Source organism: Melospiza georgiana, chromosome 17 (assembly GCF_028018845.1).
Source record: "Melospiza georgiana isolate bMelGeo1 chromosome 17, bMelGeo1.pri, whole genome shotgun sequence".
Taxonomy (NCBI): domain Eukaryota; kingdom Metazoa; phylum Chordata; class Aves; order Passeriformes; family Passerellidae; genus Melospiza; species Melospiza georgiana.
The window spans coordinates 6,515,502-6,541,082 of record NC_080446.1 but is presented as its reverse complement, the minus strand read 5'-3'; the positions used below and the strand labels follow the sequence as shown (position 1 = coordinate 6,541,082).

Sequence of the window (25,581 nt, the reverse complement as noted above, 5' to 3'; positions counted from 1 at the left end):
GGAAGTGAGACCCCTCAGAAGGAATGAGTAGAAAAGCTGTTCATGAGGTGAAATGAGTAGAAATCTTCTGCTCCCAGAGAGAATTTGGCTTGGAAATTTTTACCAGGAGGGAAGGGGGGAAGCGAGGCTTGCAGCTCACAGCCCTGCAAGCAAAGGCTGGGGGACACAAGGGTGAGCAGCACGGGGGCTTTGTCCAGCTCCAGATCCTCCTGGGATGATCCTGGCTCTTTTCCCCCCTTTTCTACCCCATTCTGCCCAGGGTTTGTTAAACACAGCTCAAAACTATCAGCTTTGCTCCTTGCAGGGCTGCTCGCTGCCTGGGATGTCCCTTAGCTGTTGCTTGTTTCCTATCACATTAAAAAGAATAAATTGCTATAAATGTTAAACTCCATGACTGCACAGCTCAACATCACCATGATCTTCATCCCCACCATCCTCATTCTCATCCCCATGACCTTCATCACCAACATCCTCATTCCCCCTTTTCCCATCCTCATCCCCGCGACCTTCATCCCCACCATCCTCATTCCCATTTTCCCATCCCCACCACCAGCATCCTCATTCCTGCTTTTCCCATCCCTATGACCTTCATCCCCACCATCCTCATTCCCATTTTCCCATCTCCATCACCACCATCCTCATTCCCACTTTTCCCATCCCTATGACCTTCATCCCCACCATCCTCATCATCCCCGTTCTCCTCCCCTCGCCTCAGGTCCTCCGCCCCGCCAGGGGGCGCGCTCTCCCCGGGGGATCGGAAGCGCCGCTCTCCCCTCGCGGGCAGCCCCGCCTGCTCCCGCCGCCGCTTCCGCCGCCGCCGCCGCTTTCCCGGCCGCCTCTCCCGGCTCTGCTCTGGTCCCTCTTCGGTCTCGCCTCGGTGTCGCTTCGCCGCCAGCGCCATCATGAACAAGAAGAAGAAGCCGTTCCTGGGCATGCCCGCGCCCCTGGGCTACGTGCCGGGGCTGGGCCGCGGGTGAGACGCTGCCAGGCCAGGCCTGGCCCCCCCACCCCGGTCCCTTCCCGGCCCGGTCGCTCCGCCGGGCCCCGGCGCTCTCCCGAGCCCTTTCGCTGCCCGGCTGGCTCCCACCTCCCTGCCCCACTCATCCCTGTCCCCTCGGGGTGCCCCCGAGGCTTTTCAATGTTGTCCCTTCCTGAATCGTTCTCGTTCGCTCTCTGGCTGGGCGGGTTTGTGTTTAAAAGCGAGCCTGGCTCCGAGGATGAGTTCCCGGGTGCTTCAGACCGGGATTGTGTCCCTCCTGATCTTGTAATTGTGTGTGCATGGGACCGTCTGAAAAATGATCAAACTTGAGGGCATTTGTTGAGGGAACAGTGAAAGGGTTTGGTGGCAGCTGGGACCATTTTTTAGGGTGTTTTTGCTGGGTGTGAATTGTGTTCGTTCCCCACTGGTTCCCTGGGGAGATCCCGCTGGCTGTGCCCCTCGAGGTGCTGCCAGGCGAGTGTGGGGGTTCAGAACAGCTCCAGCTGCCCCATCCCTTTGCCCAGACCCCCAGCTCGTGGTGTCCCACAGCCTGCAGGGTCAGCTGAGAGCCCCAGAGACAGAGTTTAGGAAGGAGGCCATGCACGGGATAGGTGGCAGAGTCATGAGCTGGGTGGTTGCATTGTGTTTGTGGGAAAAGTTCTCCCTGTAAAAGGGTGCCCAGAGAAGCTGTGGCTGCCCCATCCCTGGTAATGTCTGAGGCCAGGTTGGATGGGGCTTGGAGCAACCTGGGATGGTGGTAGGAGGCTGCAATGGGGTGAGCCCAGAGGTCCCTCCCAACCCAAACCGTTCCATGATTCCAAGGCTATTTCACCCCCTGGCTTTACAAATGCTGGTCATGGAGAGTGCCTGACGCCCAATGATATTTCCCCTGCCTGTCCTGAGCAGTGACAGTGGCAGGCTGGGGCGCAGTGAGCTGAGCAGCCCCTGGTTTGTCCCTGCAGGGCCACGGGCTTCACCACGCGCTCCGACATCGGCCCTGCTCGCGATGCCAACGACCCCGTGGACGACCGGCACGCGCCGCCCGGCAAGAGAACCGTGGGCGACCAGATGAAGAAGAACCAGACTGCAGATGATGATGATGAGGATTTGAACGACACCAACTACGATGAGGTGAGGGGGTTTTCATCATCCTGCAGATGTTTTTTCTCAGTTGGAACAGGAGTCCTTTCCTGCTACAAACTCACAGAATTCACAGAGTGACCAGGTTGGAAGAGACCTTCAAGGTCATCGAGTCCAACCCAGCCCCAGCACCTCAACTAAGCCATGGCACTGAGTGCCACATCCAGGCTTTGTTAAACACACCCAGGGATGGTGACTCCACCACCTCCCTGGGCAGACTATTCCATAATTTTATCACCCTTCCTATAAAAAACTTCCTAATATCCAACCTATATTTCCCTTGATGCAGCTTGAGACTGTGTCCTCTGGTTCTGTCAGTAAGAGCCCCACTCTTAGCTGGGGCTTCAAACTCAGAATTTCCTGTATTTTGCAGGCAGCATTTCCTTTTTTATTTATTGGTTGAGATTTCAGTATGCACAATGGCATGGTGCTTACAGATTTCTGTTGTGGCCTTGCTTTGTGATTGTGGTTTAATTACTGATACAGAGCCCTGAGAATCTTGGGAAAATATCTATAAATAAAAATCAGTTTAAGCATTTTAGGGGTTATATATTTATTTTTCTGTATTTTTTTTTAATCAAATGAAAGCTTGTGTGCTTTGACAAGATGGGACTTGATGATCTTGGAGGTCTTTTCCAAACTAAATGACTCTGTGATTCTGTGCCACATATTGTCTTTAAGTGGCCTGTGTAGTCTCTTGTGTTTAAGTCCCACTTTGGTTGGTTGAATGTTGTGATATTCTTTCTGCTTGCTTTCACTGGTGTAAGAAGAGAAAGTGGTTAATGGAAGAGAAAGGCTTTTCTGTTCTGGGATCTCATTCATTGCTGAATAGAAGTGGTTCAGAGAGAGAAGCAATTTTGAAAGAAGCAATTTTGTAGCAATTTTCCTTCAAATGGTGTGGGAGACGAAACACCACTGTGGGGTGGTAGAAGAAGGATGTTTTTATTTAGGGATGTGTTGGTCTGCTGCATTGTTGTCAGAAGCAGCCTGTTAATACATTTTCAAGTGATTGTTGGCTGCTGCAGGAATATAACAAGAACTTTAAAAAAAATTCCTTTTTTTCCTCTTTTTTTTTTCCTCTCTCTCCAATTTCCCAGTTCAATGGCTATGCTGGGAGCCTGTTCTCAAGTGGCCCCTATGAAAAAGATGATGAAGAAGCAGATGCTATTTATGCAGCTTTGGATAAAAGGATGGATGAACGCAGGAAGGAGAGGAGGTAGGATAAGCTGCAGCACTGGCAGGGGGTGTTTTCTGGGTAATTGAGGATGACAGGTATTTTGCACCACTTGCTTTGATAGTGGATGTGGTTAAATTACTTCACTGTAGTTAATTAAGAGTCGCTGTAGTTCATTAAGATGGTGTGGGGAGATGCTGAGCAACTGATATTGATGCATCACAGACTGCACAGTAGACTGGAAGTTGTTAGGGAAGTCACCTCCTGCTTGTAAACAGTATGTGATACTTGTTAAAGTCACTTCTCATTAGGAGGAGGTCAGAGACTGAAGTTCACTTGGAGATGTCTGTTTTTACACTATAATACTCTCTTATTTGATAAAGGATCTCTTGTTATAATGTTGATAATCTAAGCTTGGAAAAATGCCCTTTTTTCTGCCCTAACTCTTATCAAACGCATTTTTCTGGTATGTTGGCACTTTAATCAAAGACTTTCCAGTGTTACTTTGAGCATAACTCAGTATTCCTTTTCCTTAGGGAACAACGAGAAAAAGAGGAAATAGAAAAATACCGTATGGAACGACCCAAAATCCAGCAGCAGTTCTCAGATTTGAAAGTAAGGAAAAAAATGTCTGAAATGTGACTTTTTATGAGATACAAGAGGTGGCTGTGTATTCTTTTGTGTGTGTTTGTTTCTTTGCTCTGATTTTGTGTATTGGCAAAGGAGTACTTCGATATTCTCCAGATCAGAATTACTTTCTGTTGGAAGAATAAACACTGTTCATGTGGGTACCCAAGGCAGTGAAATTTCTGCAAATTTTGATATTGGTAATTTTTGTTTTGTGCTTTGTGGAAGGTGCTACACTTCTGTCTTTGAGGGAAACTGATAACTTGTTAGCATTGCAGGAGTAGCTGAGCAGAATCTCCTGACTCTAAATCTTCTTTTAAGTAAAATGTATTGTTTAAACTGTTGTCTAATGATTAGTAATAAACCACTCAATGCTCCAGGCACTAGGATTAATCTGAATGTTTGCAGCACTGAATCTAATAACAAAATTGATTTGGAATCTCAGTCTGGACTAAAACCAAATTCCAATTAAATGAATCTAATTCTTTTGTACATTGGATTAGGAAAAAAGTCCGACCCCTAAATGTTTAATTGATCTCGAATTATTTCAAGAAAATAAATCTATTAAGGAGTTAGAGCACTTCAAAAGCCATTTCTGCAGCAAATACTGATGACAACTCCTGTCTGAACAGCGGAAATTAGCAGAGGTGACTGAGGAGGAGTGGCTGAGTATTCCTGAGGTGGGGGATGCCAGGAACAAGCGGCAGAGGAATCCTCGCTATGAGAAGCTGACTCCTGTCCCTGACAGCTTCTTTGCAAAGCATTTGCAGTCAGGGGAGAACCACACTTCAGTGGATCCACGCCAAACAGTGAGTACACAGCAAACTGGGCAAGCTGTGGCCAGACTGGGTTAGAGAAGAGTGTTAAACTGGGATTTGACCAAAAAACTTGGTGTGGTTTGTGAGTCTGCCAAAGGAATTCTGGATGTTAAACTTGTGTGCTTGCTGGAGACTTTCAGTGCACAGCCATTACCAGAGAAAATGTGGGGATAAGCAGGGAAAACCTGCTTCCTGTTTTAAAGATGGAAGAAAGTGTTTCTTTTCCTATTTGCTGAATGCAGGGTGGTGGTAGTTTTGGTGAGCAAAACCATTTCTGTTACAATAATGTCTTGCAAAAAGGGAACAGAAAATAAAGTTTCCTTTCACTTAATGGTTTGCCTGATTCTGGGGCAATTGTGTTAAAAATAGTTTGCCTTTCAGTCAACTAAAAATGAGGTAATTTAGCTTGCTGCTCTGTGGCCAGAGTCTTCTGTGGTCATAGAATTACAGGAGCAGCTGACTGGCCTTAGACTGGCTCCAGGTGTCCATGGGACTTCTTTACAGATATTCTTATTTAAATGTGCCAAGTTCAGATGCCTGTGCTTGAATTTTTCACCTTCTCGTTGCTTATTTCACTGACTTGACTCAACTTTAGTAATTACCTATAGATTTATACATCCTGTGTGAGAAATGCTTTGGGATCCAGGGAAGCCATATCAGAAGTACTTGTTGGGGTTGGGCATCTGTGTCCTGCAGCTTCTGGGGAAGTGCAAATCAGCCAATAGTCTGAATTATTTTTGAAATCTCAGAAGAGGTTTTAGGAATGACTTTCTCACTTTTTTCCCTTTTTTTTTTTTTTTTTTTAGCAATTTGGTGGACTGAATACTCCATATCCAGGGGGTTTGAATACTCCATACCCAGGAGGAATGACACCAGGCTTGATGACACCTGGGACAGGTGAATTGGATATGAGGAAGATTGGCCAAGCCAGGAACACCTTGATGGATATGAGGCTAAGCCAGGTAAGGATGTGGGAAGGCAGGATCTGTCACTGGTTTTAGAAAAGTGTTAAATTCTCTTGGGTGTTAGAAGATCCAAGAACAGCTGAGCTATGAAATAATTTTGTTGTCCCTCTCCTCAAATTTTATGCCCTCAAAAAGAATAGAATTTCCTGAGAAATACTGGTTTGTCCCTGGAATTCTTGGTCATTATGGGAGAACAGACTGCCTGGTTATAGCAGAGGTGCCCTTGAGGCAAACAACACAGGATGCTACCAGTGGAAGCATCTCTTCTGTCCTATGTAGGGACGCAGGACAAACTGCTGAAAAATACTGATTTGTGCCTTCTTCATCATTGATTTTCTCATCTAAATCTGGTTATTCTAAAAAGAATGCCTTTAGCTGGCAGGGCTGCAAGACAACCTTTGGGTGACTGCTTATCACCAGCCTGCTTCTTGTCTGGATTTTAATGTTAAAATTGTATATTTTAGAAATAGAAAAAAGCTGATAAGCAAGGCTTTGTGTTTTCCTCCTTTCTTGCTTTTGGGAACAGATGAATATTTAGGATTTTTATGGAGCCACAGTGTGTTTTTAGGTGTTCAGGGGCTGTGAGTGGTCATTTCAGCAGCTGTGACTTGACTTTCCCAGGTGTCAGACTCTGTGAGTGGCCAGACTGTAGTGGATCCAAAAGGATATTTGACAGACTTGAATTCCATGATTCCCACACATGGAGGAGATATCAAGTAAGTTTAAGAAGGATTAACAGATTTATCCTCTTAGCAATGGCACTGAGCCTACATGTAAATGGAAATCTGTCTGAGTGGCTGCTTTCAGCTGGCATTTAGTTTGTAAGAAATACCAGGTGAGTTTTTGAGGATGAATTCTTTTAACATGAGATCTGGTCTAGTCTTTCAGCTGAGGTATTAGCATCTGACCTGGATGCATCAATTGTGGAGATTGTTTCCATTCCATCCCTATTTCCATGCCAGAATGATGGCAGTGTGTGGCTGCCTGCCAGCCAGGAAATAACCTGGTTAATTGTACTTTTGTGCTGCTAATTTAGGCTTGATTGACGACCTCTGAAAACCTCTTTAGCCTGGAGCATGACATGTGTTTCATAAAGACTGGCTCTTTAAATCAGAGCAGCATGTACAAATATTGATGCTAATTCTTGATTTACATCAGTGCTTGGGCTTATAAGCTTCTGGCTGCAAGTGCCCAGCTGTAATTCCCAAAAATCTTGCTTAAATATTTAACTGGCTTTCACTGTGATCTGGCTGTGTTGGTGTGTATATGTGAGCTTGTTTTGGTAGAAAGTTTTGTGTCTTCAATATGGAAAAATTTGAGGTCACAGTTACTGTGGATCTGAGCACATCCTGGTTCAGGAGAATTGTTTCCCAATGTGCTGAAAATTTTCCTTCCTGTTTTTCCCTCCTCCTTCAGTGATATTAAAAAAGCCCGTTTGCTGCTGAAATCCGTCCGAGAGACCAATCCTCATCATCCCCCAGCCTGGATAGCATCAGCCCGCCTGGAGGAGGTCACTGGCAAACTCCAGGTGGCTCGAAACCTCATCATGAAAGGAACAGAGATGTGCCCTAAGGTCAGAACTCCTTTGCTTTGCTGATCCTTGTGGGATAGTAGGAAAGAGTTGTGGTTCATGAGCAGCACGATCTCTGTTAAGCTTGATTGAGGCTCTGCCCAATACACCTTCACTGTTTACTGTATTACAAAACACCTGCTTAGGCAGGAGCTGTGATTTTACATTCTTGTTGTGACGTAAAGGAAGCTGGGTTGTTTTTCCTGACAGAGTGAAGATGTTTGGTTGGAAGCTGCCCGGCTGCAGCCTGGAGATACAGCCAAGGCAGTGGTGGCCCAGGCTGTGCGGCACCTGCCGCAGTCGGTGCGGATCTACATCAGAGCAGCAGAGCTGGAGACTGACATCCGGGCCAAGAAACGTGTCCTTAGGAAAGGTGAGAGCTCCTAGGGGCTCAGGGAATGAAGGCATAGCACTCATTGTGTTCTGAGTTGTTCAAGGTGTGGCCATAAGTTCAACTGCTTTTTTTGCTTCCTTGTTGAAATTACAATTTGTGTACTAGTGGTGGAACTTGCTGCTCTTAAACCAAAGAACAAAAGTGTTGAAGTGTTTGTAAAACATCCTTCAGCAGAAAGCTGCTGAAGGTACTGAACAATTTCAAAATGGTATTTCACTTACCTAAGCCAGTTCCAGCTTGATCACAATTAGATAAGTAGATGGAAGCAATTAGAAAATGATGTTCTGAGGATAAAAAGATGTTCTAGATGTCACCTTGTGATACTTTTTGGAAAAGATACTGGAATTGATTGTTCCTACTTGCTTGTAGCCCTTTAGATGCCACAGTGGCTACTGCTGGAGGAGCTTTAGAGGTCTTGGGGTTCTCATATCATTCAGCTTGTGGAGCTGCAGGATTTGCTATAGTGTAGCAAGTTTTGTCCTTGACAAAAGGACAAAAAGCCTTTCTTTGTGGTGCTTACCTGAAACCTTACATTTCCTTGGATTGATTGCACTTGGAGGTTTTCCTCTTTCACGGAATTACTGTCTGTTCCAAACAATGATCTCTTCAACAGCAGTTTGTTGTATTGTCCTGAGCCCAGGTCTTCCTCAGAAGTTCAAAATATGAATTCTTTGATTAGTTTAAGTAGCTGGGCCTGTATCAGTAGAGATTAGTTCCTTCATGACTACTGAATTGTATTAGTTACATCTCATGCCTTTAATCTAGACAAGGAAAAGAGTCTAGATTTAATACATTTACTGAATCATTGTGAAGCAGTCTGCAGCATTGAGTGGTTTAGGTTCAAAGGAATTCATTGCCTCCCACCTCTTACCTCTTGCATGTAAAATTGCAGATCTCTAGTGCGATGACCTCTTACTACATCTGGATGAAAGGCATCTCAAAGTTGTTGGATTTGAAGTTCTAAAGAGTTGAGATATTAACTATTCATTAGCTTTTTAAATTTCCATTGGCTCTGCAGTGCAGCATGGTGTGAAGTGCTGCTCCTGTGACACTGTGTGTCCTTCTCAGGAACAGTCACAGATGTTGAACAGAAAAACACTTCTAAAGAAGCAGAAATAGATCTGTGAGCCCAGCTCAGGTACGAGAGGGTCGTGTGTGGGAGCAGTGACTTGCCCACTAATATTGAGCTTTGCTTCAAACACTGTATTTATGAAGAGAAAAACATTCAGTTTTTGGAACCACCTACCTAATCTCATGGTTAGGTAACACTAACAAAGCTGTTAGTGGAATGGAACTGGATTTATCATGCTCTTCCCAGTTTCTGCCTGTTAACAGCTTCACAGTGCTCCTCTGCTGCCTAGGGAGCATCAGTAATATGGAGCTTGGAGCCTTAAGTGGCAGCATAACCCATTATTTCTCCAAAATAAAAAAGCCTGAGTGCCAGGTAATGTCACTGAAGTGTGACCTTCCTTAATGCATTTCTCCTCTCTGTGTGCATTCCTACCATCCAGCAGAACCTCTGGAGTTTTTAAAGCCTCAGTCTGACTGGAGACTCAGCAAGCTGAGTGGCTGAAATACAGCTTGAGGTCTAAAAATCAAATTCTGTGTTTATGAAAACATTTTCTGTCCTGCAGAGTGATGCTTTCAGATCTTGGAGGCTGACATTACTCACTTAAATTCTTCAGGAAAATCTCCTGCAGCTGTAGACTTGGAGACAAATGGTTAATGCTTGTTGTAAATCTCTGTGTGAGTTGAGGCTCAGCCCTGTATCTCCGCAGCAATGCCTCAAAGAACAGCATTGCCTGGAAGGCCAGCTAGTTCCAAAGTGGTTTTAGATGCCTTTTCCCACTCATTTTTGTGTCCCTGTGATTGTGCTTGCTTTATTGAAGAGGGATGTACTCAGTCCTCTGTAACTATGGCACATTTGTGTACAGTCACCATGGAAGCAGTGGAAGTAATGCTGCAATGCAGCTGATTTCAGCAGTCTGGGGTGCAAATTGGAGTGACAAAAGGCTAAAAAACCCCTTTGGTTTCTCAATCTCTCTTAATGAGATGGGCTGAGGAAAGTTGTTGTTTAGCATTTAATGCTTCAGACAGCACATGTAGGACAGGCTGCAGAGAATGCAGCTAACTCTGGGACAAGATTAAGGAAGCCTTGAAGAATCCTAATTAGATGGAGTCCATATTGGATTGCTGGAAGCACTCTTGGTGCTCATGGCTTAGTGTCAGCGAGACCTTTAAGTTTTTATGCCTCCCTATTTTATATTTGCATGGCAGGACAACAGCTTTTTGGGAAGTGAAGCTGGGGTCCATTGAGCTGTCTGGAGAGGCTTACAGGAAAACTGAATTGTGAAGGGACAGTTTCAACATATAAGGAACTGTATTATTCAACATGTAAGGCTGTATTGTTAGTTATTGTTGAAGATGCTCCTTTTCTATAAAGGCAGACCTAGTGGGATTTAAGCTGCCCAGTGTTGAAGATCTTTATCTGCTCATTTGCTGAGACTGAAGGCTTTGTTCAGCCAGGTGTTTTACTGAGGAGGATGCAATTACAGCATGTACAGCAAAAAAGCCCTTGGCTCTCCAAAAGCTGTTTCCAATTAAAATGATTAAGTGTTTTATTTTCTGATCTTAAATTCTCATTGTTGAAGCAAGAGCCCAAATAGGTAAATTCCCTACTTTCCCTCCTTCAGGACATTTCCTTGTAATAGCACAAATCCTTTATTATCTCATGTTTAGAAAATACAGATCTCATAGGTAAACTATTTTATCATTATTGACATAATTGTTTTGCCTCTCTAGCCCTTGAGCATGTTCCAAACTCAGTGCGTTTGTGGAAAGCAGCCGTGGAGCTGGAGGAACCTGAGGATGCCAGGATCATGCTGAGCAGGGCTGTGGAGTGCTGTCCAACCAGTGTTGAAGTGAGTTTATAAAAAAAAAAGTGTAATAAAAACACCCCTACACCCCACTTCAGGCTGGCAGTAGTGCTTTCCAGGCAAAAGGCAGGGTGAGCAGTGTTTCTCCACACAAGGTTTTCTCCCACAGTGGGAAGGATATGATGTGTAGTGGAATGTGGTTTTTTTCCTTTGGAGTTAATTGTCTGGTGGTCATTACATGCCTCATTTTGCTGTGTAATTGTTAGGTTAGTCATGGCAGTGCACAGCTGTGTCTGCTGCAGGCACTGAGCCATGTTTGTGTCCATATGTGGTGCCTTGACAGCTGGGGAAACGAGTGAACGTTTAACCTGGTGAATCGAAAAGTTACTCATTTCTGAAACACCAAACCAGAGTGTTCACTTCAGCTGTTTGAGAGGAGATGTGAACAGAAAATAGGAGTATAAGAGCCCAGCAGATGGGGATGATAGCCAGAGATGATCAGGGCAGTAGCAGCCTGTTTCTCCTCTCCTCCATTGGTATTCCACAGCCTCCTTGCAGTGCTTGAGGACTGTTGCCAACCAGTAGCAAGCAGCGTGAAGCTGCTTATCTCTGTGGGCTGACACTGCCATACAGCAGCCTTGTCATCTCCTTGTTCTCATCTCCAACCCATCTTTTGTTGCTCTGCAGCTGTGGCTGGCGCTGGCGAGGCTGGAGACATACGAGAACGCTCGTAAAGTCCTGAACAAAGCGCGCGAGAACATCCCCACGGACCGGCACATCTGGATCACTGCTGCCAAACTGGAGGAAGCCAATGGAAACACCCAGATGGTGGAGAAAATCATTGACAGAGCCATTACATCTCTCAGGGCTAACGGGGTGGAAATCAACAGGGAGCAGTGGATACAGGTATGTGCTCGGTCTTGAAGGTCCAGGGAGACTCTACAGGTTCTGGTCTGAAGGCTGCTACAGAATCATTTTGCACCTGCCTGGTCAGTGGAGGTCCCTGTGAAGAGGCAAGAGATGAGACTAAAAAGCTGAGTAGGGTCAAGGCCATAAGTGATACCCTGGGGTAACATCACATGTGTTTTGCTGAGAAATGTCTGGTTTGCTTCTGTCATGGAAGATAATAGCTTCAAATTGAAGCAGCTGCTGCCTTAAGTAGGATGGAGGCTTAAAGCCTTCAGTGAAGGATTTATGTATTTTTTGCATATGTCTCTTTTGACTTGACAGGTATTTGTTTGCCCCACAAGTCTTTGTCAAATGGCATTATGAGAAATCAATACAAATACTGCATTTGCAGCATGTAGGAAATATTCTTTTAGTCCTGTACTGAAGCTCTTTCCTCCTGAATATGTTCTGTGCTTTGTTTGATCATAAGTCTTTAAAGCAGTTTCCTACTGAAATAATTTACAGTGGGTCAAGGCAGCAAAATCTTTTACTGCTTAAAAGCATGAAGTATTTAATATTAAATAGATATCCTTGTTAACATCTAAAAGAATTCTGACTTTCTTTACAGCAGTAAACCAATTAAAGGTTAATTTCAACTTCTCTTTAAAAAAATCCACGAGCACAGCCTCTGCATCATTGTGTTCTCGAGTTCCTTCTCAGGACTAGAACTGCTCCATTTCTGTTATCTGATCAGAGGGCTTTTCAACAAGTTTAAGCAAGACATGCTTGGCTTTCTGAAAGCTTTGGGTGTCAGGAAACTCCACTTTTCCATACATGGTCTGGTGAGAGAGTCTTTGCACCTTTGACTTTACACTGCTTGATGGGATACTCTTAAATTTAGTTATTGTCAAGCCCTTATTGAGACTTAATAATCTCAAAGCTGAAAGAAGGTCAGTAGTTTTGATGTTACAGTTCTTCCATGTGAATTTTTTTTTTTTTTTATTGCCCAGGTCCCTGCTTGGGTCAGCCCAGGGTTGTGGAGCTGTAGGAAAAGACTTCTGGGTCTGGAAAGATCACACATTGTCACCTTTTCAGTGGATGGAATTGATGTTATCTGTTTCTTAAGCAGCTTGAATGATTCTGTGTAGAGCTGCAGCACCTTCCTGGTGGCTGCAGGCTCCTGCTCAGTGTCAGGGTGTGTTGGAGCAATGAGATGTTTGTGCTGTAGCAGCGACCACAACGTCTCTGTGTTTGTGCATGAGGAGCTGCCATTGCAGACTTTAACCTCTTGTGCTGAGCTCCCAGAGTGAACAGAGCTTTCCTGTTGTTCCTAGGATGCTGAGGAATGTGATAAAGCTGGAAGTGTGGCCACGTGCCAGGCGATCATGAGAGCTGTGATCGGGATCGGGATCGAGGAAGAGGATCGGAAACACACCTGGATGGAGGATGCAGACAGTGTATGTCCAGCTGGATGCCGCTTTTTGGTGGTTTTGTTTTATTGTGGGATTGTGTTTTTTCATTTGAGGAAATTGCACTGGTGCCTGGGAAATGGCTTTGTCAGTGAAAGTGGATGTGATTCCCACACCACCTGCCTGCCTTTGGCCACTCTCTGCCTCAGGGGGTTATTATAGAGCTTTATTCAGATTTGAGTTTTTACTAAACAAAAAGTTGATATTGATATAGTTTGTGTGCTAACTTGGTGTGGATTTTTTGTTTTTGGTGAGTGTGAGATATCAACAGAGATTGAGTTATGAGTAAAGGAGCTGGGAGTTGAGTTTCAAGGCATAACCATTGTAGCTCAGGAGTTAATGTAAGACTGGACAATGGAGTGGGTAAAAGTTTTACCAGGCTTTCTTTGCTTTAGGGGAATAGTTTGAACATGTGCTAAGAACTAAATCATGTTTCAGCATGAGAAATGTCCAACTTCACTGGCCTTAAATTGGGCTCAGAGCAGTGGGGGGCACATGCTGTGGTGCTTAGGGTTTTGCCTGTGAAATAACAAAATGAAGTGCTAACATGAGATCCTTTCCAATGCCTTGCTGATGTTTCAAGCTGGCCTGTGAGTGTCAGTCCCATTGAAAGGCCAGGGATTCTTGTGCTCTGTAGAGGGATACTTGGAAATTCCTTCCCTGCTTCCTTTTAAAAAGCTGATTGTAAGTGTTCTGTTCTCTATTAATGCCTCAATTCATGGATTACACCAAGTTACTGAGTTCTGGGTTGAATTGTGCATGTGTAATTCCTGCTTGCTCTCGATTCCACTGCTCCCTTAAGCTGACTTAGTCCTGATCTGTCTTCCCTCAGTGTGTTGCTCATAATGCCCTGGAGTGTGCCCGAGCCATTTATGCCTATGCCTTGCAAGTCTTCCCGAGCAAGAAGAGTGTGTGGCTGAGAGCAGCCTACTTTGAAAAGAACCATGGAACCAGGTATGAGTGCTGCACAATCCCTGTGACATGGGGACAGGCTGGGGATGAAGGAAAGCTACAATATGGTCCCTGGTGTGGTGCAAGTGCAGAGTTAGTGCAGCTGGATGAAACTCACTGCTGTGTTTTGCAGGTCTGACCTTCTTTGTTATTGTTGTGCTCAGAACATCCTTAAGTTTTATGAAGTCATAAAATGGTTCTTGGCAATAGGGGTTATGTGGTAAAAATAGCTATGAAGAGACAAGGTAGGAACAATTGTCTTTGAGAAGGCACCTCTGGAAAAATATAGGGCTGCAAATCACCTAAAATGTGTTTTATTTAGTTTTCATAGATAAACTACTTCATAGCTGAATGTGTCCAAGCATCTCTGGTATGTTCTGATTAAACACTGTGAATGTGTATCATATTCTGAATTAAGATTGGTGTTATACTGTTAGACCTCAGGCTCTTTTTAAAGTTTATTCACAAAGCTTTACATGTCAGAAACTTTCTGCCCACAGCTTAGACTAAAGCAAACAATCTCTGCAGTAGGCCACTTATACACGTGGAATCATCCTTATTAAGGCCAACAAGGCTATGTTGTGGAAGTGACTGCAGATGCTGAGTTCTTCCTCATTCAAGCCTTTTTTTTTTTTTGTTGTTGGGAACAAATATACCTTCTCCTTTGATGTTGTTTTCCCATGTTTCCCAGTGGTGGCTGGCTTTTAAGCCCCATGTTCTACCTGAAAAGTGTATTTACCAGAGGAGAAAAAAATAAATTGCATAAGATCAAGCCAACCTCATCTAATAATTCTGAGAACCTTCCTGTCTCAGCTTCTAGAAAGGTTTGTTAAGCAGAATGACTCTTTCCAAGAGAAAGGAGCTGTTTGTGTGAGGGCTCTTTCCACAGAGGCTATCAAAGGTGTCTGAACAATGAGCCGGTTGTGGAATGCTGATTTCAGAACCCTTGTGAAAAAAGACCCCACCCTTTCCTTGTTATGAAACAACTTATCAAGGTTTACAACATTGGACTTTGCAACAATATTTATAACACTGAGTGATAGTGGAAATGGTGTGAGAGAGCTGGCCCTTGGCAGTACCTGGAGGGATTGTAACTTGCTGTTTCTTGTCCTCAGAGAATCCTTGGAGGCTCTTTTGCAGAGAGCTGTTGCTCACTGTCCCAAAGCAGAGGTGCTGTGGCTCATGGGAGCCAAATCCAAGTGGCTGGCAGGAGATGTGCCAGCAGCCAGAAGCATCTTGGCCCTGGCTTTCCAGGTGGGTCTGTTACACTTGTCAGAGGGTGTTAAATGTGACAGGTAAAGAATACAGAGCAGGCTTTTTCTGTCAACACCAGATTCCTGCTGCCTTTCAGAGTGATGGAGACTTCCGCTGTTCTTTGGTTGCTTTGTGTGACAAAATGTTCTGTAAAATAGCAGCAAGCTGGAAGCAAGGCTGTGGTCCTGCTCTTTTAGTAGTTCTGCACCAGGTCCTGAGCTGGAAGAGGTTGTCCAGAGAGGTTGTGGCTGTCCCATCCCTAGAGGTGTTGAAAGCCAGGTTGGATGGGGCTCTGAGCAGCCTGGTCTGGTGCATGGCATCCCTCCCTACCCATGGGATTGGTATGAGATGATCTGTAATGTCCCTTCCAACACAGCCTGTGATTCTATGAGTTTGCAAACCATCAGTCTGACTAGCATGACTCCCACCAATTCCAGTCACGGATCAAAATCCTGTTTTGGGTCACCTCAAGGGAAGGATTGTGGTCTGCCCTAATGAGGTCACTGCATTGCTTATGTCTTGGCTCAGTCCCACTAATGAAGGGAATTGCCTGCTGGATGCTGTAGCAAAGATAGGCAGAGTGCTTCTAACACTGGGAATTAGGCTTAAAAGCTAAGTAAGAAAAAAAAAAAAAAAAGACAGGTCCTGAAATGGAAGGTAAAAGATACTTCCTTAATCTGTTCTCAGTGCTCTTTGTTACTAGGCTGAAAAGTTCTTGACTGAAATGACTTTTATTGGAAGAGTTTTCACAGACCTCAGTGGGGAATTAAAGCTGCAGCTTTTTTGCTTGAGGGTAATAAAATGAGGGTCTCATTGTGGCAGACCCTGTGATGTTTTCAGTATTTAAACTGGAAGTTCAGAAGATCAAGCATTACTGCTTTTCAACAATTGAGAAGCATCCAACTTCTAAACTGGCATATATCTGTGTTGCCCATCTGTTTTGGAGGATTTCTATAAACTTCAAAGGTCAAAGAAGACTGGGAGGAGCTTGCACTGAAAAAAAAAATCCTACTGTGGATTGACAAAGCTCTGATTTCAATTTTAATCTGGATCAAACAGAGGATTAAATCTGCTGTTGATTCACTGTGTGCATTTGTCTGTCACTTTGTGTTCTTGCAGGCCAACCCCAACAGCGAGGAGATCTGGCTGGCTGCCGTGAAGCTCGAGTCGGAGAACAATGAGTATGAAAGAGCGAGGAGGCTGCTGGCAAAGGCTCGCAGCAGTGCCCCCACAGCAAGGGTGAGGACGTGGGGAGGGTGAGGAGAGGCTCAGGCCCCTTGGCCACGGGGGATTTGGGACGGAAGGAGGAGTTCCTTCAGTTCTGTGGCCGTGGGGATTGACCCTGTGGCTCCCTGCCATTGCCTTCCGGGGCATGGGGCCGCCGTGCGAGCGCTTGGAATTGCGACACGAAGTCGTGGCATGATGGGAAAAAAAAGGCCAGGATCAAGTGAAGGGTTTCAATTGGTTTTTTACATAAATGGCAAAAGTCAGGAATTTCCCAGTTTACAGCTGTTTGTGTAATGTTTGTTTTGCATAAAAGCACGTCTTGGAAAAAAGAGAAAATGCTTTCACAGAAGACTCACTTATGCTTCTACTAAAGACAGCTCTGGGGTGGTTTGGTGCTTAAAGTCACACTCCTGTGTTTATCTCCAGTTACCGCTGGTATGATAAACTGTCCATTTTCAGCTCTTCATACAAAAGCATTTTAACTTGTCCAAGTAAATGAAAAGTTAGTTTGATCTCTGTCCTCTGTTCCTCCCCCTCAGTTGTTGTTACATCCTACATCTTTTTAACTGTTCTCTTCCTCCCTGAGTCAGGGAGCTTCTGCAGCTGGGGCTGAAGCTCTGCTCTCAGACTTGGTGCCTCTCTTGTGAGGTCACAGCTGGGGGAGTTTGGGAATGGGGAGGATGGGGATCAGAGAGCAGTGAGAGAGCCTTTGGTTTGTAGTGTATTTCTCATAGCTGTGACTATCCTACATAACCAGAAGGAAGGATTTGGGGGACAGAATAGTTACATGTACCAGTTTCTAATGAGCAGGACAACAGAGCCTGAAACCATAAGTAAGAAAAGGTTGTCTTGGTAGCTTGGATCTGAGGAGATCAGATTGAGCTGGTGAAGGAGGCTCAGGTTTGTTAATTGGTTGAGCTGTTAAAGCTGTGCTCTTTATGCAAATACTACTTTTCCAATGCAAGCCATTCTATGATTCTGTGATGATGCAAATGCCAGATCTATGTTATTAATTATGTAAATAGGTGAGACCACACTGTTCTAACTCCTTTAGTATTTGCATTTACCTTTCTTATTGTTACTTGTTCCTGCTATTATTTACCACTGATATTTTCGCTTTTATTTTACTTCAAACTGTAGCTAATCAATAACACTCTAATATGATACATGAATACCTGAAAGGATACATGAAAGTGGAACCTGCTGCTTTGGCAGATAAATGGTTTTCTAATGGCTGCTGGTAGTAAACAGCTCTGCTTTGTTCCCAGGTCTTCATGAAGTCTGTGAAGTTGGAGTGGGTGCTTGGGAACATTGCTGCAGCCCAGGAGCTCTGTGAGGAAGCCCTGAAGCACTATGAGGACTTCCCCAAATTATGGATGATGAAAGGACAAATTGAGGAACAAAAAGAGCTGGTAGAGAAAGCACGGGAGGCTTATAATCAAGGGGTAAGATGGATGTTGCTGCAGGTTTGCTTTGTGCTGCTGGCATGGAGAGATGTCTGTCTTTGAATCAGAATGGATAGCCAAGGATATGATTTCTGTCATTGGTTAAGACAGCAAAAGAAAAAAAAAGAAATAAGCAAGAATTTCTTTTACACATTACCCATATGCAGGATTGACTTTCTTGCTTGAGAGAGTTCTCTGTGTGCCTGACTCCTCACAGGCAGGAAAAAAGGCTTTGCACAGTAATTCTCTAAGACCTGTAAAGACTAAAACCAGAACTCTTAAAAGAAAATCTTCCTCAGCAGCTCTTAGATGCACACTGTGAAAGGAGGTGGCCTACAGAGCACTATCTCTTTTAAATGGTAATTGGTGTCCTTGGGTATCAATGCTCAAAGTCCACAGCCATCAAAGTCATTTGGGCACAGGTTTCTGCCAGGGTCCATATCCTAATGACTCCCTGCACACTGTGCTGTGGTTCGGGGATGTGTGAGAGCCTCCATCTGCAGAAAGAGCACAAATTGTAGCTCTGTTAAGAGAGGTGTGCTCTTTTTCTTACTGCTGGGATAGCTCAGCCATACCTGATGTACCTGACTGTTATGGGAACAGGAGAAATTTCACTTTTGTGCTATAAGTTTAACTGGAGAAATTTGAGAGACATAATCAGCTTGGTCTTTCTTCTGCTAAACTCTCCAGGAGGATATAGGGAGGGAAGTTGTTTTCTATAGGAATTAGAAGATTTTTTTCAAAATTTACTTATGAGCATTCTTTTTTTTTTTTTTTAAACAGTTAAAGAAGTGCCCCCATTCCATACCCCTGTGGCTTTTGCTGTCCAGGCTGGAGGAGAAAGTTGGGCAGCTGACTAGAGCAAGAGCCATCTTGGAAAAATCTCGCCTGAAGAATCCAAAGAATCCAGATCTCTGGTGAGTTGTGTGGAGTTGAACTGAATTTGAGCTACAAATTCAGTCTGCTCTTCAGGACAGCTATTTCACATCATCTCAGCCATTGGAGCCTGGGACTTAAGACCATGCCCATCCTGGAGTTTCTTCTGGACTAATAACTTCTCTGAATAGCAGAAAAGCTTTGGTGGTCCTGGCTAGCTACTGTAAGGATCTGGGAAGCAGTTGTTTCTTTACTGATAGTTGGAGTGCACAGAGCATGCAGCATGCACAGAGCTCTTTCCATGCTGTTACTGCTGGTTTCAGATTGTTTTTTATCTTGGCCATTATGGAATAAAAGTCACATTTATTTTTAGATGGAGAGGAATGGGAAGATGTCAGTCACCTACACATATTCAGCATATGGGCAGATGTTTTCAGTTTCCAGTGACCTTCACCAGTGTTTGTTTCAGCCTGGTGAATGTTGGCATAAATATCATCAGAGTCTCTTCCCTACCAGGTTGGAGTCTGTGCGCTTGGAGTACCGAGCTGGGCTGAAGAACATTGCAAACACCCTGATGGCCAAGGCACTGCAAGAGTGCCCCAATTCAGGTGAGCTGGGTCTCAGTTCTACCTTAAACACAATTGTTTTGCCCAGTTGATAGAAGCACATTTTTTTCCCCAAGATATCCTTTCTGGCCAGGTCTCAGAATATGGTGTTTTGGAGAGGCGACAGCCATCCTTCTGCAGAGGAAATGTTGAGGGTCTTTGAGAACAATCCAAGTTGCTTTGTGCTCTCTCACACCTGAGGGATCATGGGTTAGTGTTGTTCAATTTTTCTGCAGTACCCAGTATATTATGGAATCCATGGTCCACAGTTTGTGCCCAGGCTTCCTGCAAAAGCATCTTGGATATGGGTGGGCTTTTCTCAGAAGCTGGTAGAAGTCTGCCAAAGTTTAAAATGAAAGAAGTATTTGTAGTTAGGAAGTTCAGTGAAAAAAGAATGGTGCTTTCTCTGTCCCTCTGGAGTACAGCTGGCCTCAGGAGATTCCCAGTTGCTGGTTTGCCTGCACTGGTTGCAGCACTGTGAGTTTAATAACTTGTGCTGGCAGTGAATTTCCACCAGAGTCATGATTAGAGGATCATGAACCATAAATGTTCAGTCCTGGTTTTTGATTATTTTAGCTCATGTAAGAAAAGGCTAAGAGGTCATATGATGTAAGTCAGTTAGTTCTAACCAGCAGTGGAAACATTTGCCTCTTGGGATGGGAGGATGAAGTGCCTATCACATCCCTATTTTGGGGCAGAATTGCATGAGACCTTAATTATTTAAACATGTTGATGTCTTTGGGGAGAAGATGTCACATAACTACAAATTGTAGTAACTTCAGGGCAAGACTTGGCTTGCCTTCAGGCTAGGTTTTGAAGGGTTTTTAATTGGTGGCTGCTTAAGTCTCAGTAAAATAATTGGGAATTAAGAGACTTCTATGACATGATAAACTCATTGCAAGGTACTCTCCATGCAAGTGGGTCACCAAAGCAGCACCACCCAAAATCCTGCTTTGTTTTTGTGAATGACCTAATGAGTGTTTGTCATCACGGCTGTTTTACAGATCTGCCTGTTGCTATGGAAATGGGCAGCAGGATCTCAGTTTTTGTTTAAACAATTGCTTCCAACTTTATCTTAGACCTCAACAAACCATAATCAAAGCCTGCAGGACTTGGCTGGTTGGCCACCTGCAGTCATGTAAACCAGAGGTTTGGGTCCATTGATTGCAGAATTGATTCCTGATGGGTGGCAGGCTGCACAAAGAATAAAATAGAAATATTATGGTGTTTGTGATCCTATATGTAAAGAGCAAGAAGAAGAAGAGAGTCTCTCTCCTGTCCGTCACTGCAGTTATCAAAGCTTGTGTGTGTTCCCGTGGTGCCATTTATGAGAAGCCAGAGTGCTTTGATGGAGTCCTGGCAGACACCAGCTCTCAGGCTTTGCTTTGAAGTGATCAGGTGTGCCTGGCTGACATGAGAAACTGCAGATTTCATGCTCCCCTGAGCATATTTCCTTCCTTGCTTTTGGCAGTGAGAGGAGCTAGGGATTAAACCCAGCTTTCCTGGATCTACTCTGTCCTTCATCAGTGTGTGTGGAGCCAGCATCAATAAGACTGTGGTGCTCTCCAGCACCCTTGAAACTGCTCCCAGACTGTACTTTGCACTTTTTGAGACTTCTGCCACTGCCTATTCAAACAGACAGATACCTTTCCCTTTGGAAACACTGATTTTCTCTCTCTGTCCCAGAGTTTGCAGTGTGTCATCTGAAAAGCCTGAGTTAGGCAGTGCTGGAGCTGCAGCATGTGGTACAGAAACTCCCAGAGCTGAAAGTCCAGTGTGGTTCACACAGTAGCTAAAAATTCAGAGTACTGAATGAAGTATCTGTGTGGGAAGAGTGGTCTGGGATGAGGTTGGGGATGAATAACCACCAGGGTGGGGCCTGAACTGCTGCTTGTGATGCACAGCACCAGCCTGATGCCAGGGTGGGGAGGGTTAGCCTCAAAATAACACTAAACAATCTTCCTACTTGATTTGATTAAGGAATCCTGTGGTCAGAAGCAATTTTCCTTGAAGCGCGACCGCAACGAAAGACCAAGAGTGTGGATGCTCTCAAGAAGTGTGAACATGACCCACATGTCCTGCTGGCTGTGGCCAAGTGAGTTTCTGTGCTTGATGCAGTAAAAATATCCACGTCAGTGTGTGGCTGCTTCCAGGATGGAGCACTGCACTCCAGCACAGCCGTGTGTTTCTGGCTGCAGCAGCTCTAATAAGTCCCAAAGCAAGGAGCAGCTCTCCAGCTGTCTCCTAGGAACTGTGCAGATCTCTCCCTTGATTCCAAGTGGGGAATGTCAGCCTGCCCTCGAGCTGTTCTGGTGGGTCTGAGACTGGCATAGGCAGCAATACACTCACACAGAGCCCTTTGCCAGTTTTCTTTCTGTCCCTTGAAGAGGGTTTCACTGTCAGGTGAACTAGGCTTAAGTGGTTCAGGGTATGTTTTAAGTATCTGTGAACATAGGGACTTTTTTTAAAGTTATTTTTCAAGTTTTATGTGGCTGACTGTAGTTTTCATCTTTCCTCTCTGTCCTAGATTCTGTCAGGTGTCTTTTTAAATTCTGAGCTAGATATTCTTCTCCTGAATGTCCCATATGTCAGTGTTCTTCAGCTGTGCCCTCTGCCAGAATGCAAACCACCAGCCATTCTGTAGTTTGCTTCTCTGAAATGGGAAGATAATCTGCTAGGAATTGTTTTCTTGTCCAGGTTGAATTGTAAGAATTTCAGTGATTAAAACCCACTGTTGGAATTGATGTGTGCCATATCCTGCTCTGATGTGTGAGCAGCCTTACAGCAGCTGTGATGGAAACAAACTTACTTTTCTCCCTCTGTGAATAGCAGAAGAGGTTAATGCAGGAGACATTTTGCTCGAAGTTGCCCAATTCTTTCACAACTCTACTTTATAAGCCAAAGAAAACTGTAGGATACACTCCAGTGACTGCAACACGGGGTTCTGCCAGACCCTGACAGCTGACTTGTTCAGCTTTAGCAGCAAGTGAGAAAAATGTTAACTTTTGCTTTATGGCAACTGCTCCCAGGCCCCTTCTGGTGCAACCTCAGGCTGTTTAACAGCTAATCCCAACATAAACAGCTTCCACCACCCATCAGGACTTGCCTCTGTAGGTACAATGTGTCACACATCTGTGACAAACTTTTGTAAAATACGTTCCTGAAAATGGCCACTGCTTGCAGGTGTTAAACCTCTGCTATCATTGTTCATGCTCTTGTAAATCACAGTTTATTTAACAGAGAACAATCAAGAGTATTATAGGGCTTAAAAACAATCACATAAGCTGTATGATTTTATGACAGGCTAAGCTCTTTATGAGGGGTGGCTGATTTGATAAAGACCTTATAGCTCAAATGAACTCTTTAATGCAAAGGAGTGAAACCAAGAGACTCTTGACTCAGCTTGTTCTGTACTGGGGAGAAATTTCAGCATTGACCAGTGCCTGGATGAAATGGCAGCAGAGGGGCTGTGCCAGGCTGGGATTTGAGTGCAGAAGCTTCCATACTTGTTTTTCCTTGGAAAATGGGGCTGATAAGGCAGGTCTGCTCCACTCCACCCCAGCAGGCTTTGTAAATGTGAGCATGTGACCATACAGCAGTCAGTTACCAGCTTTTATAAGTTATTTTATTATTAGATGCTAAAATTGACTTGAAATGTAAAGAAATTGAAGGATTGGGAATAGGTGTGGGCATGTAATCCTGTCTCTTCAACACCAAATCTAGAACAGCAAAATTGAAGCAATTAAACAGCAAAGGTTGAGCTCTGTAATGCTTCCCCTCTCAGCAGAGCCTGTCTGTGCCTGGGGCTGAGTTATCCTCTAAGTTGTCCTGCCTCAGTGTGGGGCAGTGAATAGGAAGTGCTGGGTGTTCTTTTCAGTCCTCTCACTCCCTTCCCTTTCCAGAGGCAGGATGGTCTGCAAGTTACCTAAAAATCTGCTGTTTATTTCCTGGGAGAGCAGAGAACTGGAACACCTGCAGAGCCTTTTAGTTGGGAGCTCCTGTGGGTTGCCCTCTTCCCCTGAAGTGAGGCTGTTTGTCAGCTCCCCTCTGCTCTTCCCACCAGGCTGTTCTGGAGCGAGCGGAAAATAACCAAGGCCAGGGAGTGGTTCCACCGCACGGTGAAGATCGACTCTGACCTGGGGGATGCCTGGGCCTTCTTCTACAAATTTGAGCTCCAGCATGGCACAGAGGTGAGTGTGGGCCTGGGAACAGGGGAGGCAGCAGCAATCCCTGGCTGCCAGGGGTTGCCCAGTCCTGGGATTGCTGCAGTGCAGGGCTGAGCACGCTGCCACTGCTCCTGCCTGTGTGGTCACAGGGGGAGGCTGGGTGTCACGCCTGGTCATGAATGAGCATGAACAGGCCTGTGTGGTGGCTTTTCAAAGGTGCTGTCATTAGCTGAGCTGTGTTTCAGGCTGCTTTGCTGTCTACAGTTCTGCTGGTTCATGCAAAAATCTCTGAAATGAATCTTCCTCTTGTAAAACTCAGGCTTGCTCAGAGGGGATTGTGCTGGAATTGTGGTGCTGGGTTTGTGTAACTGGGGCTGTTTCTTCCCAAGTGTTGAGTACAGGTGTCATGTGAACACAGCCAGAGGAACAGCCAACTCTAATCTCTTACAGCAGTTTTTACTGCTGAAATTATGGGGGTGTTTATCTTCTGACTTCAGAGAGACCTTTCCCTTGACACAGCATCCTGCAGGTGGTAATGCACAGGAAGTTTCTGTTGCAGTTTCTTTGCAATAGCCAAAACTTGCTTACCTGCAGCTCAGCCAGGCAGGAGACTTGCTGCTTCTGAATTTTGACTTGGACTTCCTTTGGAAATAACAGACCCCAAACCCCACCATCATCTTTGGAAGAGTTTTTGAATTGGGGAGAGTTCAGTTTTTGGCTGTGTTCTGGAACAAAGCAGGTCAAACTGTCATTTCTCTTCCCTGTAGGAGCAACAAGAAGAGGTGAGGAAGCGCTGTGAGAATGCTGAACCTCGCCACGGAGAGCTCTGGTGTGATGTCTCCAAGGACATAGAGAACTGGCAAAAAAAGATTGGAGAGATTCTCGTGCTTGTGGCAGCCAAGCTGAAAAATACCTTCTAGAGTGTGCTGGCCTCAGCTGCCTCAGAGGTCCCTGTAGGACTCAACCTGCTCGTGGTGCCCTTTCAGTGGCACAGATTTGGAAGGACAGGACATGGATGATGACAGGAAGGAGCTTTCTCCCAAAAGGAAAAGCTGCTTCCTTCTTTCCCCAGCATGGCCATCAGCTTCTGCAGCACATGGGAACATTGGAGCTGGTGTCACACAGGAGACAGGAGCAGTCCTGTGAGGCTCTGTTGGCATTTCCATGTTGATTCCTGATTCCCCCTGCAAACAAAAGCTTTGATTAGCGCTTGTATGGGTTCTGACATGTGGCAGTCCCTCTGTTCTTGGCCCTGGCATGTGTTCCCTGTCCCCCTTTAGTGTTTGGCCCATCTGATGTTGGTTCCTTGTCTGGGTTGTTGCTGTTGGAACACACAGAGTGTCCTTGAAGGAGATGGGTGGAGTTTTGTGAGCAGCCCAGCAGCACAGGGAAAGCTCTGGGCTGGTTCCTCTTCTTTAGGTGCTTTAGTTTGGTCTCTGCTAACAAGCTGCTGCACAGCTTGGAGGTCTTCCTCCAACCTTAGCAGCTGGAGCATTTTGTCAAATTCAAAAGCATATTTTTAGAGAACTTTTCCTCAATTTTTAAATGTATATAGTAAAGGTTATTCTTTTAGGTATCTGAGTTCATTAAGCACAGTGGTGGTTTGAACTAACAAGGCAAAACTCAGCAATCCCTGAAAGCCCTTTTGAAGGAAGAACGTTTATTTAGAGTTGTTGGGAGACTGTGCTGTTACACAGCTGTGACTGCCTGTGGCTGGGAGGTTTGGGATGGCTCCCTGAAAGTGCAAATAGATAAAAGCAAACTCAAGAGAGGGAAAGCTTTGTGTTTGGGACCCTTTGTACACTGTCTTCAATTTTCTACACTTGTGGTGTGTACTATTTTTACCCCAACCTTCTGACTTTCTTGTGGTCATAGAATGAGAAGCTGTACTATCTTACACCTGAGGCTATAGCAGCTGTATCCAGGTCTGTGGATATGCATTATCCCATGTATTTAGTTGGAGGAGAAACTCCCTTATTATTTGTTGGAGAATATGTATAAAATACAGCTGCTTTTTTTTTTGTTTCCTTCTGTTGTCTTTGAGTGTAGTCTTGTCCTTTGATTCTGACTGGGAAAAGGGGGTCTGATAGCAGAAACCTTTGGACTTATCAGGCTCCTAGCACTCTGGGAAGGTGCCTGCCAGTGCTCGCTGCACCA

The 25,581-nt window shown here is 44.9% G+C and overlaps 1 protein-coding gene across 1 annotated transcript; it reads left to right on the top strand.

Moving 5' to 3' along the window:
- The first annotated feature begins 799 nt into the window (after nt 1–799).
- On the top strand, nt 800–25,451 carry PRPF6 (pre-mRNA processing factor 6). The gene is made up of 21 exons (XM_058036119.1): nt 800–973; nt 1,942–2,110; nt 3,217–3,335; nt 3,830–3,908; nt 4,553–4,729; nt 5,545–5,700; nt 6,325–6,419; nt 7,120–7,276; nt 7,484–7,646; nt 10,470–10,588; nt 11,231–11,449; nt 12,766–12,888; nt 13,733–13,854; nt 14,967–15,105; nt 16,225–16,344; nt 17,601–17,777; nt 18,561–18,694; nt 19,170–19,261; nt 21,239–21,353; nt 23,322–23,448; nt 24,192–25,451. The coding sequence occupies exons 1-21, from the start codon at nt 903–905 to the stop codon at nt 24,342–24,344; spliced, it is 2,826 nt and encodes a 941-aa protein (XP_057892102.1). The 5' UTR covers nt 800–902; the 3' UTR covers nt 24,345–25,451.
- The last annotated feature ends 130 nt before the right edge of the window (nt 25,452–25,581 follow it).

Bases quoted from the DNA above. Each gene is read 5' to 3' on its own strand.
- PRPF6 (XM_058036119.1), top strand. From the start codon at position 903: ATGAACAAGAAGAAGAAGCCGTTCCTGGGCATGCCCGCGCCCCTGGGC. The intron at 6,420-7,119 runs GTAAGTTTAAGA...CTCCTCCTTCAG, and splicing joins ACACATGGAGGAGATATCAA to TGATATTAAAAAAGCCCGTT. The intron at 13,855-14,966 runs GTATGAGTGCTG...TCTTGTCCTCAG, and splicing joins GAAAAGAACCATGGAACCAG to AGAATCCTTGGAGGCTCTTT.